Raw genomic sequence first — 16,511 nt, 5'->3', positions numbered from 1 at the left:
AGAGTGAATGCACCCTTGCTGGGAATCAAAAACTTTCCTTAAACTAGGATGTAAATAAAGTTATTATGCACAAGTGATATGCCTTGCAGTAAACAGGATAGCAGAAACTTCTCTATTGTTCATTGTTATAAGATTTCTGATTTGTAGGTATGAGAGGGTTTCTTCGTGGGTAGATTTCTATTTCTGTTTGATGTTTTCAAAGGTCATAAGGTTTGAATCTACAAATATATATTTGACATATGTTATACTCACCCTATTGTGAAAGATCAAAGCCAGAGATAAGAAAAGCTTAGAATAAGGTTTAGGGTTAACATTTTTATTTTTTTTCTTGAGCGTTCAGACTTGAGACCAAGCTTCTGTAACAACTTGTTTATTTGCTAAGGCTGTTTGGAAGGTTGGTTGCCTATGCTGATTGCTGCCAAGAGTTCAGAGAGAGAATGGTTTAGTCCTATGGGAGAAAAAAGCTTTACAAATGTTATTGTATTGTATTATTGTAAAATTAATAATTTTTCATTTTAAATCTAGAGTTGTCGAATACTGTACTTTTTTCGCAGAATTATGGAGTAGTTAAGCATATATGCAAAGTAATAGGAAAATAAATATGCCACTTCCACTTTCAGCCAGTTTTCAACAGATTAACCTATAATCATCCAAAAAGCTGTAAAGGATGACAGGATATGATAAAAGATAGTTTTCATCCATTTTGACTGATCAACCTGACAGATCACTTTGCATGATAATTGATTCCTTGGTAGGGCGTTCGGGGCCAAGTTATGAACAGATGCACTGCTAGCCTGAAGGGTAGCACTAGCAACGTGTTCTGTTGCTATGGAGGCGGAGGAGGGCCAAGTGTGTGGCATGGAGCAAGCAAGGTGAGATGAATATGCCAGTTGAATCTCTTGCCGATCCATCGAGGGGGATTGGGGGGCAGCCATACACACACTAGATGGAATCTACAAGACTTTAGTCTGTCTTATTCTCCTACATTTGCTCCTACATTTGAAGTCCTACTATTGTATAAATTTTAATGAGTGGCTGTAATCAAGTTATATTCAGTAGCAAATTAATTTTCCAAAAAACAAATGACACATGTTAAAAAGCAAATAAATTGCTGTCCAAACTAAGATGTAATTGGACGGGGGGGGGGGGACGGGGGACGGGGGGGATGGGAATAAAAAGGTGCTTTCTTAATACAGAACTAATTGCCTTAGCTGGGAAAAGCTTACTTACATTTAGAACTTTGTTTACTGGACTAACGTATTACCATTGAGAATAAAGCCAGCCAGGGCCGGCGCTACCATAGAGGCAAAGGGGGCAATTGCCCCAGGGCCCCAGAGCTTGTAGGGGCCCCCAGTGGCTACAAGAGAATTTTTTTTTCTCAAAACGACCGTATAGTTTTTAAAAAAATAGATTTTAAAGTTTCAAAGGAAAAAAAATACACATTTAAAAACCCGCCGACTTTAATGGTTAGTAGCAAATCCACCTTAAATGCTAGAAATCCTAAATTTGCAGGATATGTTAAGGAGATCATTGGGAATAAAAGGAAAAAACAATTTCTCAAAAAGACCTTATAGTTTTTGAGAAAATCGATTTGAAAGTTTCGAAGGAAAAAAGTATACTTTTAAATGCGGTAAATGTCACTTTAACATGCATCAAAAGAAAGAGCAATACATTTCCTGACTGGGTTTCCAGGGGGTCAATACGCAGCCGCAGCGCTTTGGCCAGGAATCGCTATACAGCCGCAATATGGCTGTATGAAGATCCCTGGCATTTTTTTTCCTATTTTCCCAATTTTTTTTTTTATGTTTAGAGTGTGGGATTTTTTTTTAATTATGTGGGGTCCCCCCTCCTGAAACTTTTTAACCCCTTGTCCCCCATGCAGGCTGGGGTAGCCAGAATGTGGAGCTCTGACCGATTGGGGCTTCACACCCTGACTATACCAGCTGCAAAAAAAAGACCCTTAATGCCAATTTTTGTTCCGGGGTATCTGTTGGGGGGTCCCCCCAGGTTTATTTTGCCCCGGGGCCCCATTGTTGCTTAAACCGGCCCTGAAGCCAGCGCTCACCACATGGGCTGCATTTGAATGACTTATCACCTCATGTGCACCACTTATACAGCTCAAATACACACTCAGCAATCAAACAGATGCAAAACATATGCATAACTAAATACTTACCATGCAAACAGGAAAGCACAATGGGAGCTGCTAGCCTGGTAGTATTACCGTGGTTATTGTGCAGCGTTGCTTTATTAAAATCCTTAGATTGTGACTACGGTAATTTGAATCTTACAGTGGAATAACCATTTCAGATTTCTGACTCCTTTAAAATATTTGCTGATTTGGTATTTCTGTAGGCACAAGCTGAGGACAGTAGTATTAGCACAACAGCTGTACCAGGGTGAAGGAGACAGCAGCATTCCTGTCTAATGACTGTGCTCCGGTGGCATTCATATAGCAGAATGTAGGAGGAAATATTCTGTCAGCAATCACTCTAACGATTAGTGTATCAGTTGTTTCTTCGTTGCTTTTAATGACAAACTACATGCTATGTAGTGATTTTGACTTGTCTCATTGTATAATAAAATATGTGGCTTTATTCATTTATAAGGATCTTATATCACAATATCTGTTTTTCTAAATTAAATTATACGAATTTTAATAATCACGAGGAAAATACCTTGAGGCCAGTTTGACATCAATTTTTTGCATTGCGGTGGGGGTGCGATACTCCTGCCAAATCCCACCACAATGCAAAAAATAACATGACCCTGCAGCAGAGTGCGCCAAGAGTCATTTGCGTAGTGCTAAAAGTGGAGGACTGGCAACTATCTAAAGCTGTATTATAAAACAATGGTGGCTGCCATGATAAGTCTAAAAATAAACCACAGCACACAGGTAGGATGAACTCCCAAACAGTCCTTCAGCACATCTCTGTGCACATGAAACCGAAACTGCTTACTTGCTGCAGATAGACCCAACTGTAAGGTCTCAGTGTGCTGAGTTCAAAACGCTCCTCTGGTAGTTCACGCGCATTCCAACTTTGAATCAGTGGTATATTAGAACCACTATTCGAAACTGCTTACTTGCTGCAGATAGACCCAACTGTAAGGTCTCAGTGCGCTGAGTTCAAAACACTCCTCTGGTAGTTCACGCGCATTCCAACTTTGAATCAGTGGTATATTAGAATAAAAATGAGCATCTAAGTACAAACTGCTTTATACCAAAGATAATGACTTTAATCAGGTACATACAGTAAATATAAAACTGTTATATTCGGGACTGTTTATGAGACCATGCTACCTGTGCACTGTGGAATTACTTTTAGGGTAGGAACACACTAGCCAGAATCGCATATGTGTTTTCCATAGCACATAGTGGAAAAATGCATATGCGATTCTGCCTAGTGTGTTCCTACCGTTAGACCTTGGCTTGTTTTTGGAGAGACAATTTTATCTGAAGGTCACAAGGAGAATTGCCTAATATTTATTTATTTCCAAATTGAGGTTGCTGAATCTCGCTACTTTCCTCTCGCTCAGGAACCTTATGTGTGCAGGTCCTCTTCAGAGCATGCTGTTACAGTGTTTATGACCTTGTCTGATTTCTGTTGTTCCTTCCTTATAAGATTTAGTGACGATGTTTGTGCATTGCTCTCCTTTTTCAGTAGGGGTTATAGGTGCGACTATCCAATCCAGTCCTTCTTGAGTGTAGCAACACCAACAGATTAACAGATCAGCTGAGGGAAGTTGATTGGAGCCTGCTTTTTTATAGCACTGTTAAACACAATTGTGTTAAATAACTTGAACTCCATTTGAGAAGAAAAACTCTCATCTTGGCGAGATATGAGAGATAATTTGAATACATATGTTCACTATAGAGTTTCATGCTACAACTCCTGGATCATGCACTAAATAGCTTGATGAATGTATGTACTGAGAGGCACAAGTCTCTTTGTAGCATCTATCAAAGCACATGTAAAATTACTAATGCTAATTTTTTTTAATTCTGAATCATTGCTTGTTTCCTCCTAGAAACCGGACTAGAACTCCAATCAGTCCAGGGTCATACGGGTATGGGAAAGTTCCTTATGTACTACCACTACAAAGTGACACGGGCCAGAACAGCCCAAGAAAAAGAAGACAATCAGGCCGACAATCTGTGTTTGAGCAAACTGCAGCTCGGAGTCGCTTTTCAAGTCATCCATCATCACATTCCAGTCACCTTTACCAGCAAGAGCTATATTCTCCAGCCAGGCCACAGGTGGCACAGCCTTCACTAAGTCAACAGCCTTCTTATTCCCAGCCTGCACCCATAGCACAGAATTCATTCTTGGATGCATCTAGGCAAGGCTCTACATCACTTAGTCTTCTTAGAGATAAACCACTGGGACAACGCGGAGCTACTGCCATTACATGTACTGGGGCCTACAAGCAGTACAGACTGTGCAATAAACAGGTATGATGAAAACTAATACTTACAAAACTACACATATCTTTTCTGAATCATTATCCAAAGTAAGATCATCAGAACAGGCAGGTTATGGAATATTTGCTGATAATGCCATGTCATAACCTGTCGTAATCGGTTTTGTGAACATTTAAATGAATTCTGAAAATATTACCACAACTAATTTCCATCCTTTGCCAGTGCCCACAACAGTTGCATCTCCTGCATTGTGGAGTGGGAAATATTTTTTTGCTGACTTAGTTTTTTGGTGTAGAAGTTACCTGATGGAGCCAGATTAATGTCAGATAGCCTTAGAGTTATGATGTTAGTGTTCAGGTGTATATTAGGCAAGTATTAGTGTTTGGGGGAGGGGCTAGTGCTAATGTAGGTTGAGGTTGAATGAGTTAGATCGGGGATGTCAAACCGGTCCTTCGAGGGCCGAGGTCCTCACACATTTTTGACACAGCTCAAATTAATCAATGGGTCTAAATCAGGAAAGGTGTGGTCCAACACATTCCTCTCTGTCCATCCTAAACACTGGCATGGATCTGGCCCTCCAGGCCTGGAGTTTGACACCTGTGAGTAAAGGGGCCCATACACTCAGCCGATTTTCTGGCCGACCGATCGATCCCGATCGATCGATCGATTGATCGTTTGCAAATCGGTTGGCCAATCGACCGATCGATTGCCGATTTCGATCGATTTCGATGGATTTCCATCGAACTGGCAGGGTGGAAAATTTAGGTCGATCTGATGAGATTGCTTATCAGTTTGCATTGGCCTTAATGGAAATCTGATGGCAAAAAAATGCCATCAGATCGAATTTCAATAGATTTCAAAATGAAATCTATTGGAATTCTATCCTGGTAAAAAATGTTCTAAAAACGCATCAGATAGATAATAAATGCATCTGATGATCTATCTTCTGCCAATCTGACGAGTGTATGGGCACCTTTAGAAGAAGTGTATAAGTTGGTTGAGTTTGGTTTGATTAAATATCTGGCTAGGTTTACAATAGGACTACCGGTAGCTTTCTGATAAGAGAAAGATTAAAGTTGCAAATAACAGATTCTGTAGAGTTTGGTATTGAGAATACCTTTGGTCTCTTGGTTAGTGGCATTGCAGGTATGTTTTATAAACATATTTTCCATGGCTTATGTCAAGAAACTGTTTTAACATACATTCCTGCACTGCAATATACAGTATAATGTACCCTGCAGCTTCACGTGTTTATAATCCTGTACAGAAACTTCCAGTGTTTTTTCTTTATAAATGATTATTATTATTTATATAGCACCAACATCGTCTGCAGCACTTTAAAGAGTACCGTATATATAGTCTTGTCACTAACTGTCTCTCTGAGGAGCACAGAATCTAATCCCTATCATACTCATATGTCCATCGTAATCTAGGGCCAATTTAGAGGGAAGCCAATTAACTTATCTGCATGTTTGTGGGATGTGGGAGGAAGCCAAAGTGCCCAGAGGAAACCCACACAGACACGGGGAGAACATACAAACTCTGTGCAGTTAGTGCCTGGTGGTATTTGAACTGGGGACCCAGCACTACAAGGCGAGAGTGCTTTACACTATACCACCATGTTGGCCACATATACATCTATTCCTGTGTCCTTGTTCAAAGAAGGGAGTTCAGGTACCAGTGGGCATGCGTCTAGCACTTTCTTGTGCCTGCCTTTTTTTTTGGTACATTGTTATGCAAGGCACAATTTCTCTACACTGTTATGCTGGAAAATCTATAATTGTCCAAGAAAGACTCAACAAAGCATGAATGGGCATTTTTCAGATTGGTAATAGAAAGCATCTGCTTTTGGAAGCAAATGATTGCCATTTAATAAACATAGCCCTTCAAAAAATATTAAGGTATGACAAGAAGCACCAATTATTAATGATGAAGAAGAATATAGTAAAACTGGTTTCATGTTGCTGGATTAACTGATCCTGAACTATAAATAACTTCCTCATCATATAATTTGTAGCCATGTGTAAGTGTTCTGTAAAATATTTCCAGCCTTTAAAATAATATCCTTGTACGGTATTTAATGGTGGGGAACTCATTTTATACATTTGGTAGATTTAAAGAGACAAGAATAAATATACTGTGTGCTATTTTATACTGTTAAAACCGCATGGGTGGAAAAAAATCGCAGTCTGACCAAATAAATCACAGACAGCGGGAAATAAGTGATTTTTAGAATGTGTTCCGGCAGAGAGGAAAACAGAAGTGTACTGTGACTTTTTTTTTTTCTTCATTAGTTTCAGCTTTTCCAGTTTACACAAATGCAATGCTCCTGAGAAGGCCATTTCCACCGAGAACTAATGAAGTTTTCAAGTTAAGCCCATCATCATAGTTTCAGCTATTTAAAGATTTTATGCCAAGAGCAAAGTCATAATTACTATGGTCTACTGGGTAATCAGAAGCAATAAAATCGAATATTATACAGACTTCAAAATGGCAAACAACTCCTGCAAGTGTCATACAGATTCTTAGACAGCCCAGCTGGGGAGAGTTATACGTAGAAGCTGTTTTTTATTTTTAATTTGGGATTCTTGAAGTCTGTTGACATATCTGGACACTCTATTTGTGTTTTGTTCCTGTATTGTTTGAAATGTGAAATGAAGCCCGGGCATTTTTAGTAAATGATGCATACCTGGGTATGAATGATGGCATGTATGCATAGTTAGACAACTATTGGAAGCATATTTCATATTGGCCAGCCCATCCATGCTTGCTGTTTTGCTTTGTAACAGCCTACTGTAATTCTGTCTAGTGCATCTATAGGAAGTGCTGCTTGGGATGACCATAGTTTTTAAACTTGTAATTAAGATAAATTGCTGTAGTAAGTGGGAAATGTCATTTCCTGAACCCTTTCTCTTGCAGATAGACAGCCTTTTGTGGCTTAGTATCACCAGTGGATGGATGTTAGCAAACTGTGGCAATTCCTATGGAATGGAATGCGATCTTTGACACTTTCCCATTGGCTTATAAAACCTTTGGCAGTATTGCAGTTGAGTGAGCTGTTTAACACTGCTTACATAGTACTGAAGACGTATAGTTCCAGAGGGAACTAATAGTGGTTGATAATGTCTGCAGCAGGTTTTCTGATCTTGTATATTGTGAGTTCTCTGTTGTGCAATGTACCCTAATCTGGAGGGGGTTGTCAACCGGTTGTGACTAATGGACTGATAATGGGTCCCTATCCTTTTGGCTTTATGTGTGGATGTCGTGGAATAGAGACCTATTTTTTTTATTTTTTTTCATTCAAGGAGTCCTGCTCTTGAGTATACCAATTTTAAGCTATATATGCTGCTCTTCCCTATGGATGGTATTCATTTTTCTTTAAGAAGCTTGTCAGTAATATGTCCGTTTTGGATATGGACAGACTACACATAATGAACATAAGCGTTGTAATGTGGGGCTTGGGTCTGTGGGATTATGTTTTCAGTTATTGTGGTCTTGCCTTACAAGATAGTTTGGCACCATTTTGTACTAGAGGAGTTAATGTTATTTTTCAGTAACTGATGATTTGCTAGTCTCCGCTTACTCTTTCAAACCTCATGTTTTACACTAACCACCACTTTCTTTGCGGAGGACACAGCTTAAATTATAGTGCATGCTCTCACCATATCCTGTTTAAGTTAATTTAACACCCTCCTTGGCTCATTTCCAGTCTATATCGAGCATCCACTTTTCTTCTCTATCCTGTAATGGTGCTTGCCTTGGAAGTAGAGGTGCATCCTGGAGGCTTAGTTGAAGTATGTGAGGATGTAGATCTATCTCGTCCTCATAAGAGATGACTAATAATGTGAACTGACACATCTCATCCTCAAAGTTTTTATAATTAAACCATCAAATCCTGCTCAAAACGAGATGCTGGCAAAGTTCCAAGAGAATCCGAGACACATGCAGGAACACATATACATGAATATATCAAACACACATACGGTACATTTAAACTTGCACACATTCTTGTACATACATACTCCTCTAGATTGAAAGCTCACAAGGGCAAGGACCACTCCCTTGTGTTTCTTGTTTCTATGCATTTTATCAGATGGACATCTATCAGTATTGGTGATATTTTTCAATTTTCAATTGTATGTATCTGTACTTGTATCAGTAGTTGTCCTGATTGTATAGTATGTTGAACTGCTCATGTACATATGCTCCGCATTACTGCATGTTTTTATACTTTGTACAGTTTTATGGAAGATGTTGGTGCTATAAAAATAATAATAAAAGTAATAATACATACTTGCACAAACATACATACATTCACATCTGCGTACACAAACACATACATACTGTATATTCCTGCGTATAAGACTACTTTTTAACCCTTGAAAATCTTCTGAAAAGTTGGGGGTCTTCTTATACGCCGGGCGTTATTGATGCCGGGTGATACGCCGTATCCTGTTACCGCCCCTCAGATCTCCCTGAGGGAGCCCAATCTATTCTTCCATACCACTCTGATAAACAGGTAGACAAGGAGAGCTGACCAGTTTACTTAAGGAGAGTTGACCAATGCAACAAGTCAATTGGCTATATACTGTTATATACTGGGTAACACATACAGTACAGCACCATCTGTTCATACACAGCACCAGTACATGATTTTTTTTATTTGAATTTGGTGTGCGTTGGAAGAGGGGTAGTCTTATACGGCGAGTATATCCCAAACTCTATATTTTGACTGGAAAAGTTGGGGGGGTCGTCTTATACACCCAGTCGTCCTATACGCCGTACATACATACACACACACACACACACACACACACACACACACACACACACACACACACACACACACACACACACACACACCCCACACAAAGAGCAGTTAAATAAAGCACTACACTACAGGCTGTGCCTTGTCTGCCATGATAGGTCTCCACTCCTATACTCAGCTTTTTACTCCCCTCCTAACAGCTGCCCACCAGCTCCTGCACAGGCAACAGTAGTTACACAATTCAAAGGTGTGATATGAACCCTGTCCACTTAATGGTGAGTGAGGCATATGTCTTTGTGACCTATGCCCCAAAACAGCCTTGGGCAGGCATGTAAGGCACCCAGTTGATATATGGTCCATTGCCTGTCACAACTATGCTCACTATACCACAAAAATGAGAACCCTAATATGCTGGGATAGGGTGGTCTGCATCTCCAGTGTGCAGATGTCAAAACTATGTGTTTTTGACTCCACTTTAGACTACAGGAAAAATGAACACTTCTTTTTTTTTTTAAGAAATCATCATGAGAGCTAATATTGCAATGGATACTGTGTGTAAATAATTCTGTACTTTATTTAGTAGAAATGTGGGGAGGATAGTATTTTATTCACCATAATTATATGTATGATATTCACATCTTTACCACATAATTTACTGTTTTACAAGTTAGTAGATGCAGTTAGATGGTATATTCAACGCCCTGCTAAACAGACAAACTACATTTCCCACTTAAGAGCTTGCATATTGTTCATGGTATGAAATTCAGTGTTGTGGCTGAAGTGAAGCTCCCTGGTGGGCACTAACATGCATCATAAAACCCACATGTGGAACACTCTACACCATACTTACACATCACTGGTGGCCCACTGCTGGGGAAATGCCGCACAACAAACCTTCATAATGAATGACCTGCTATATAACCTCTGCAAAAGCAGGAAAGTACTGTAACAATTAGAGAAACAATCTAAGGTACACTGCTGAGAATGACTGAAGCGGAGGAAATGTGAGAGTTGACACTGTGCAGAAGTCTGCATGGCATCTGGAACAGAAAGAACTATCTTTGTCCTTGAAGTCAGTGTAATATTGTTATGTATCTATAGCTACAGGCCATAATGTAATTTAGAGAAGGTAGTGCACAATGTACGCTGAAGGTGGAAGCTTCTTTCCTAATGTCCCAGTACTGAAACACTGCAAACATAGCAGGTTTTTGTTATATGTTACATTTTTGTTGTGAAGGGAAAGTGCTAAAGCACCTATACTATTCTGATATGGGATTGCTACTGGAATGATATACTTCATGGATGAAGTGACAGGAACATAAAGCCACCTGGACAATGGCTATTCAATGTAAGGAGACAAAAAGGTAGAGACGGGAGCCCCCAATAGTGTATTATTGATGATATTGAATGGAGATATGATAAGCAGATAGAGATATACTCACAAACACGGGTTGCCAGGATACAGGCAACCACTTTATGCACATATGGGGATATTAGACCTGTCCCCACTCAGGCTAAGAAGTCGCTCTCTGTAGCAGGAAAAAGAGGGGGTGTTCACACCCATCCACCAGGTGGATAATAATGTACGATGATTACAGAGGCGCCTGCAGAATAAAACAAGAACCGTTTAAAAACAATCAAAATAAGGGGGTAAGGGTGGACTTACCTCCCCAAATTCCAAACACAACCACTATGATCAGTATGCAAAAACATTTAATCTGTACTCCAAGTAAAACAAATGCAACGCGTTTCGCGGGTCTCAAGCCCGCTTCTTCAGGCAAAATACAAAAAAGAAGCAGCTCAGAAGTTGTGCAGCATAGCGCAGCGCCTCTGTTACGAGCGGGCGCTGCACTGACATCTGATATACTCTATTGCAGCTCTCCTAATGCGGAGCTGGCGGGAGATCCGTATAGGGGGGCGTGGTCTGCGTGGTCTCCCCTTACCCCCTTATTTTTATTGTTTATAAATGGTTCTTGTTTTATTCTGCTGGCACCTCTGTAATCATCGTAATGGCTATTCAATGTTAACTATTTTTTTTCTTCTTCTAAATAGGATGTATTAAAATGTAATTTCCACTAAACACTATAAACAGTGGCATAGCAATAGGGGGTTCAGAGGTTGCGAACACATCAGGGCCCTTAGGCCGAAGGGGCCCCAAGGGGCCTATCCCAAACTACAGTATTAGCTCTTTATTCGGTCCTGTGCTGATAATATTCACTTCTATAGATGCTGTAAATAGTAGTGATCATTTATACACTGTTTCCCATCCACTTCTTGCTTCTCCGACACTGTGGTTTTCCTTGATTGGTTTTGGTGTGCCGTATCAATTGGTATGTATAGAGTGCTTGGGGGGCCCAATGTAAACCTTGCATTGGGGCCCACAGCCTCTTAGCTACGCCACTGACTATAAAAAAATAACACAAGTGTTAAAAAGCACTGCTTTCAATTTTTTGCCAAGTGGCACACATAAATTATTTTTAATAAGGAAGGATTCCAGCATGTCGTTTTTCTTGGCTTTCAAGGACCATTTAACAGATTTTAAACCATTGCATAGGAACACATTCCTGCTAGCAACTACTCTGGCACATTCTGCCACTGGAGCTAATTAGTCTCTCCATAATGGGCTTGGAGATATAGGTGCAAAAGCATACAGTCACACATTAGCTCATTTGTGTCCTCATTGGCAGTCAGCAAATATGTTTAGAATGCCAAGTGTTTATTTGCTAGGTTGCTACAGAGACCAACAAAATACATACATAATGCCCTAAAATCAAGATAAACTGGAGTTAATTTGCTAACGCTGGAGAACGGGTGTTTATGTACCTGTACACCTGCTCTTTATGTTGTTGTATTCTCAAGGGAACCTGAAGAGAGAGGTATATGGAGACTGCCATATGTATTTCCTTTTAAACAATACCAGTTGCCCAGCAGTCCTGCTGACCATTCTGGCATCAGTAGTGTCTGAATCACACACCTGAAACAGCCAGGCAGTGTGCATTGTTTAAAAGGAAATAAATGTCGGCCTCCTTATGTGTCTCAGTTCAGGTGTCCTTTAGGGGAAAAAAAGGTCAAGAACACTGGTTGGCCTTTGCCGTGTGTGAGTTGTACAGTGTTGCAGGATACTGTGTCTTGAACAGACGCACTTGCATAGCTGAATTAATGCCAGAAAAACCTTTTTTTTGCTCCTCAGAAGCTCAGGCTACCTCCGTCTAATTTAAAAACGATGTTCCTTTTCTACTGCCTGCTACTAGTGATAAGCATGGCAAGGGGCAGAGCCTGTGAGATGGGCAAGTTGTGAGAAGAGTGGAAAGAGCAGCCTGTGTGCTGAGGAATGCAGCTGATGGCTTACTGGTACTTTTAGTAGACACTGACGGGTACTTTTGGCAGTCAATGGCTAGGTCAAATTGTGTTTTACAAGCACTGGTTGGTTGGCACTTTTAGCAGGCATTAACTGGTGCTGAGAAGGGTAGATTAACTGGTGAGAACAGGCATTTTGTTGATTCCTATGGTGGTCAGATCTCTAGTTGGCACCAACAAAATGATTGCAGAAGAACATCTAGGGCCATTCACACTGAAAAAATAGCTAGTGCTGAGTGCTGAACGATGCTTTTACAGAAATTGCTTGGTTCTGACTGATGGATTTAGTAGGCCCTGACTGGCCCATGCTGGTGTTGACAGGCACTGTCTGGTGCTCTGTAGATGCTGCGTGGTGCTGGCTGGCACTTCTATAAGGCACTGACCATTTTACCAGGCATTGATTTGCACTGACTGACACTTGCTAGTGATTTCATTTGACAGGCATTTTTTATTAATGCCTATGTAAGTCAAATCACTAGTTCATGCCAGCAGAATACAATAAAAAGTATAGAAAATAGCTAGGCACTGTACCTTTAAAGTTTTAACCTTATTGTGTCCACATTTTAGCTCAGTGATAAAATGTAAGGCCTGGTAATTGGGTGCAAACATATAATGTGACATACTGAAGCAGAACATGATCCCCCACCCTTTCTAAAACTGGGCCGCAAGGCATTATTCCTACATAATGACCCCAACCACACCTCCAAGAAAACCACTACCGTGTTAAAGTGGACCTGAACTCAGAACGTCCTCTCTGCTCTAAAAGATACGCAACAGCATAATCACCTTTAACCCCCTTGGCAGTATGATTCTTTCCGGATTTTAGGGTCTAAAAGCGGTACAATTTTTTTGCACCCTTTCAGACCCTAAAACCTGGAAAAAAAAATCATGCTGCCAGGGAGATCTGCACAGCCCCAGCAATCACTCACCTCCAGGGCTCCAGCACTGCAGTTATGCCTCCATCCTCCGGGTGGCGCTGCAACTCTAAAGTGAGATTGCCGGCTGTTGTCATGACGACAGCTGGCAATCTCACCAGGAGGAAGCAGAGCCCCGAAGGACAGGAAGAAGGATGGCGTCCGACGCCGGGATCCCTGGGAGGTATGTAGAAACGCTCCAGCTGCGAGGATTGCTCTGCATAGAGCCTCTGGTGGATACCCCGAGCAGAGGTCGGGATTACTGCTCTGAGCTGCAGTTTTACCCCCGACCCTAGCTTGGGGTTACCCCCAAGGAGGTTAAACAAAAACATTTCTTTGTTACACCTGATACAAATCCTGCAATAAATCTGCACTGTTTCTACTTCATGATTCACAGAAGCAGACTAGTTGTTAACCTCCTGTGCATTCAAATAGCCTTATCTGCCATCTCTGCCATAGGCAGTCATGTGACACGGGAGTGATCAGATTACAACTTGTGATTAGACACAAATGAGGGGGCATTAGACAGGATGAACTCTCCAAATACCTACAGGGTGCATTTCTCTATGTATTTCTTCAGTCCTGTGCAGGAGTTCAGGTCCACTTCAAAGAAACTTAGGGTAAAGGTGGTGGACTGTCGAAGCGTGTCTCCAGACCTGGAGGAGAGCAAGGTCTCTAACATCCACTAGTTTTGTCATGGAGTAGCGGTAGACGATTCCAGAGGCAACCTGTGAAGCTCTATTGAGGAACTTAACGTTCAAAAGTTAAGTTGTGTGGTGTAAAATAATGGTGGGCACACAAAATATTGATAATTTGGGCACAATTTTCACATTTTTCACTTACGGATGTACTCCCTTTTGCTGCTTGATGTTTAGATATAAATAGCTGTGTGTTGGGTTATTTTGATGGAACAGCAAATTAACACTATTCTACAAGCTGTACACTGACTCTTCTACATTGTATCAAAGTGTCATAACTTTAGCGCTGTCCCTTGAAAAGATATAATAAAATATATACAAAAATGTGAGAGGTGTACTCACTTTTGTGAGATACTGTATTTACTGCACACAGCTTTAGTAAAACCCTGTGAACCTTTTTTTTTTTTTTTTTTTTTTTTGGACAACTTAGAAACCCCTGAATTAATAAGACCTAATTTGAGATCCTGGCCCACAGGTGCATGGTAGCAGAATACTTTCATCACATATAAGTTCATTTGCTGTAAGTTTTCCCATATCCCACTCAATATTACTATTACGGGACCTATTTGGCACAGGTATGTCGTACTATGTATTTCACAGGAAATCATGTAATTAACAACATTTTTGAGGGCCAAAGTTCAGCTATACTTGGGAAAAGGTTTTCTTCCGCAAGCAGGCAGTAATATGACCGTTCCTGTGGCAGCCCATGTGATTTGAGGAAACATCAGCAGGGGAATTCTAGTAGATTGGTGTCAGTGTTAAATGTTACAGCTAAGTGTCACTGTCAAAACCCATGCAGTTCCCTCTGTCATCTACACCTGTGCAAAGAAAACACAGCTTCAACCCCAACTAGTTCCTAGCATGTTCTGAATGGGAACACATTGTGATCATCTGGCACTTTACCACTACTACTCTGATTTAGACTTTAAATGTACCAGCTGTGTTTATACATTCTTAATGTTGAACTCTGCCACCTGAATGTAGAACCATTCTTATTTCTATGTCAGAGTTACCAGACAGCCTCTTCTCATGCAGAATACATTCTTTTACATTTTAAAGACTGCTCAATCCAGCCCTTTCCTCATATGGGCTGCTGTACACATGCATGAAGTGTGTTCTTCATATTAGGCTGCTGAATATTTGATTACATACTAATTGTGAGACAGGATTCAAAATGACCAGATTATTTTTCCTTTTGTTTAGATTACCCTCTCATTGTAATTTTAACAGTTAAAATGTTTCCGATGTAGCATATGTGCGGACTTATTTGCCTGGGAAATTATTTGTTACCCCTATCAAAATAGGCCAAGTAAGCCAAAGAATTTGGATTCTGGTTTAACTCATCATTTCTTGTCAGACTATAGAGCTATAGTTCAAGAGACATCTGAAATTTTAGTTTGTCTGCATGGTGCAGACATAATTCATTCTGAGCAAACCATGAGCTTTGATCTTGCCAGGTGTTGATGTATCCTTAAATACAGCAGCCGCTATGTATGCATATAGTTTGCACATGGGAATGGAAGCACTAGGGGCTGATTCTGAATGTGCTGCACTGCATGTCACTGGGAGCAGCATTTTTTTTCTGCTTTGCCCCCCCCCCCCCACATGGTCTACCCATGCATTATGCGCATGTCAAGCTTCCTTATATATATGTGTACATAAGGCCCAATTGTCCTTTCTCACAGCTTTTTAATAGTCAGATGCTGACAGCATGAGACAGCGGTAACCTCTGCTTTTCCTGCGTGGGTTCCTAGCCTTAGTACTTCCTAGCCTGTTATTGTTGGTTGCCTATGTTCTGTTTTAACCCCAGCTTGCCTTGTCCACCATTTAACTACAGTGTTCTCCCCAGAATTTCTAACCAGCCGGGTGGCATGAAAAAGTAGCCGGGTGGGGAAGTAAGGTCACTTTGGGTGGAGTTGGAGGGTGATGCTGGGTGCCACTACTAGGTAGGGAGGGGCAGGGTGGATCGTGTTGGGTGCTACTTGGTAGGGACGAGTGTAGGTGGATCATGCTGGGTGCTTTCGAATGAGGAAGTGGGTAAGGAGGAATCACACTGGGAACTACTGATGGGGAGTTACACTGGATGATTTCGCATGCACACAAGCTTGTTGCTTGTCTATGTGCTAAACAGCATGTACTACAGAGGGGGGGGGGGGACAAAGGACTGGGAAAGAAAAAACAAGGCGGAAAGTGTGTGAGAGACAAAAGTAAATGTATGAGAGGGAGATACAGACTAAAGGTAGAAGAAAAAAATATGTATACCAGTGTGGAAAAGAAAGGAGGGGGGGGGGGCAATAACAAAAAAAACAATGTGTGGGTCAGAGAGGAGAGGATTGCAGCACTACCATCTA

The 16,511-nt window shown here is 40.9% G+C and overlaps 1 protein-coding gene across 9 annotated transcripts in view; it reads left to right on the top strand.

Annotated features, from left to right (window-relative positions):
* The window catches only part of THSD4 (thrombospondin type 1 domain containing 4), an 827,407-nt gene that overhangs the window by 220,714 nt on the left and 590,182 nt on the right, over nucleotides 1-16,511 (top strand). For all 9 annotated transcript variants that reach the window (XM_068275544.1, XM_068275543.1, XM_068275535.1 and 6 more), the window contains one exon: nucleotides 4,030-4,453. In XM_068275544.1, coding sequence (XP_068131645.1) covers nucleotides 4,030-4,453 — 424 coding nt within the window. The remainder of the gene's footprint in view (nucleotides 1-4,029; nucleotides 4,454-16,511) is intronic.

The sequence above is a fragment of the Hyperolius riggenbachi genome, chromosome 3 (assembly GCF_040937935.1).
Source record: "Hyperolius riggenbachi isolate aHypRig1 chromosome 3, aHypRig1.pri, whole genome shotgun sequence".
NCBI classification, from domain to species: Eukaryota; Metazoa; Chordata; class Amphibia; order Anura; family Hyperoliidae; genus Hyperolius; species Hyperolius riggenbachi.
This window is presented reverse-complemented; position numbering and strand designations above follow the sequence as displayed.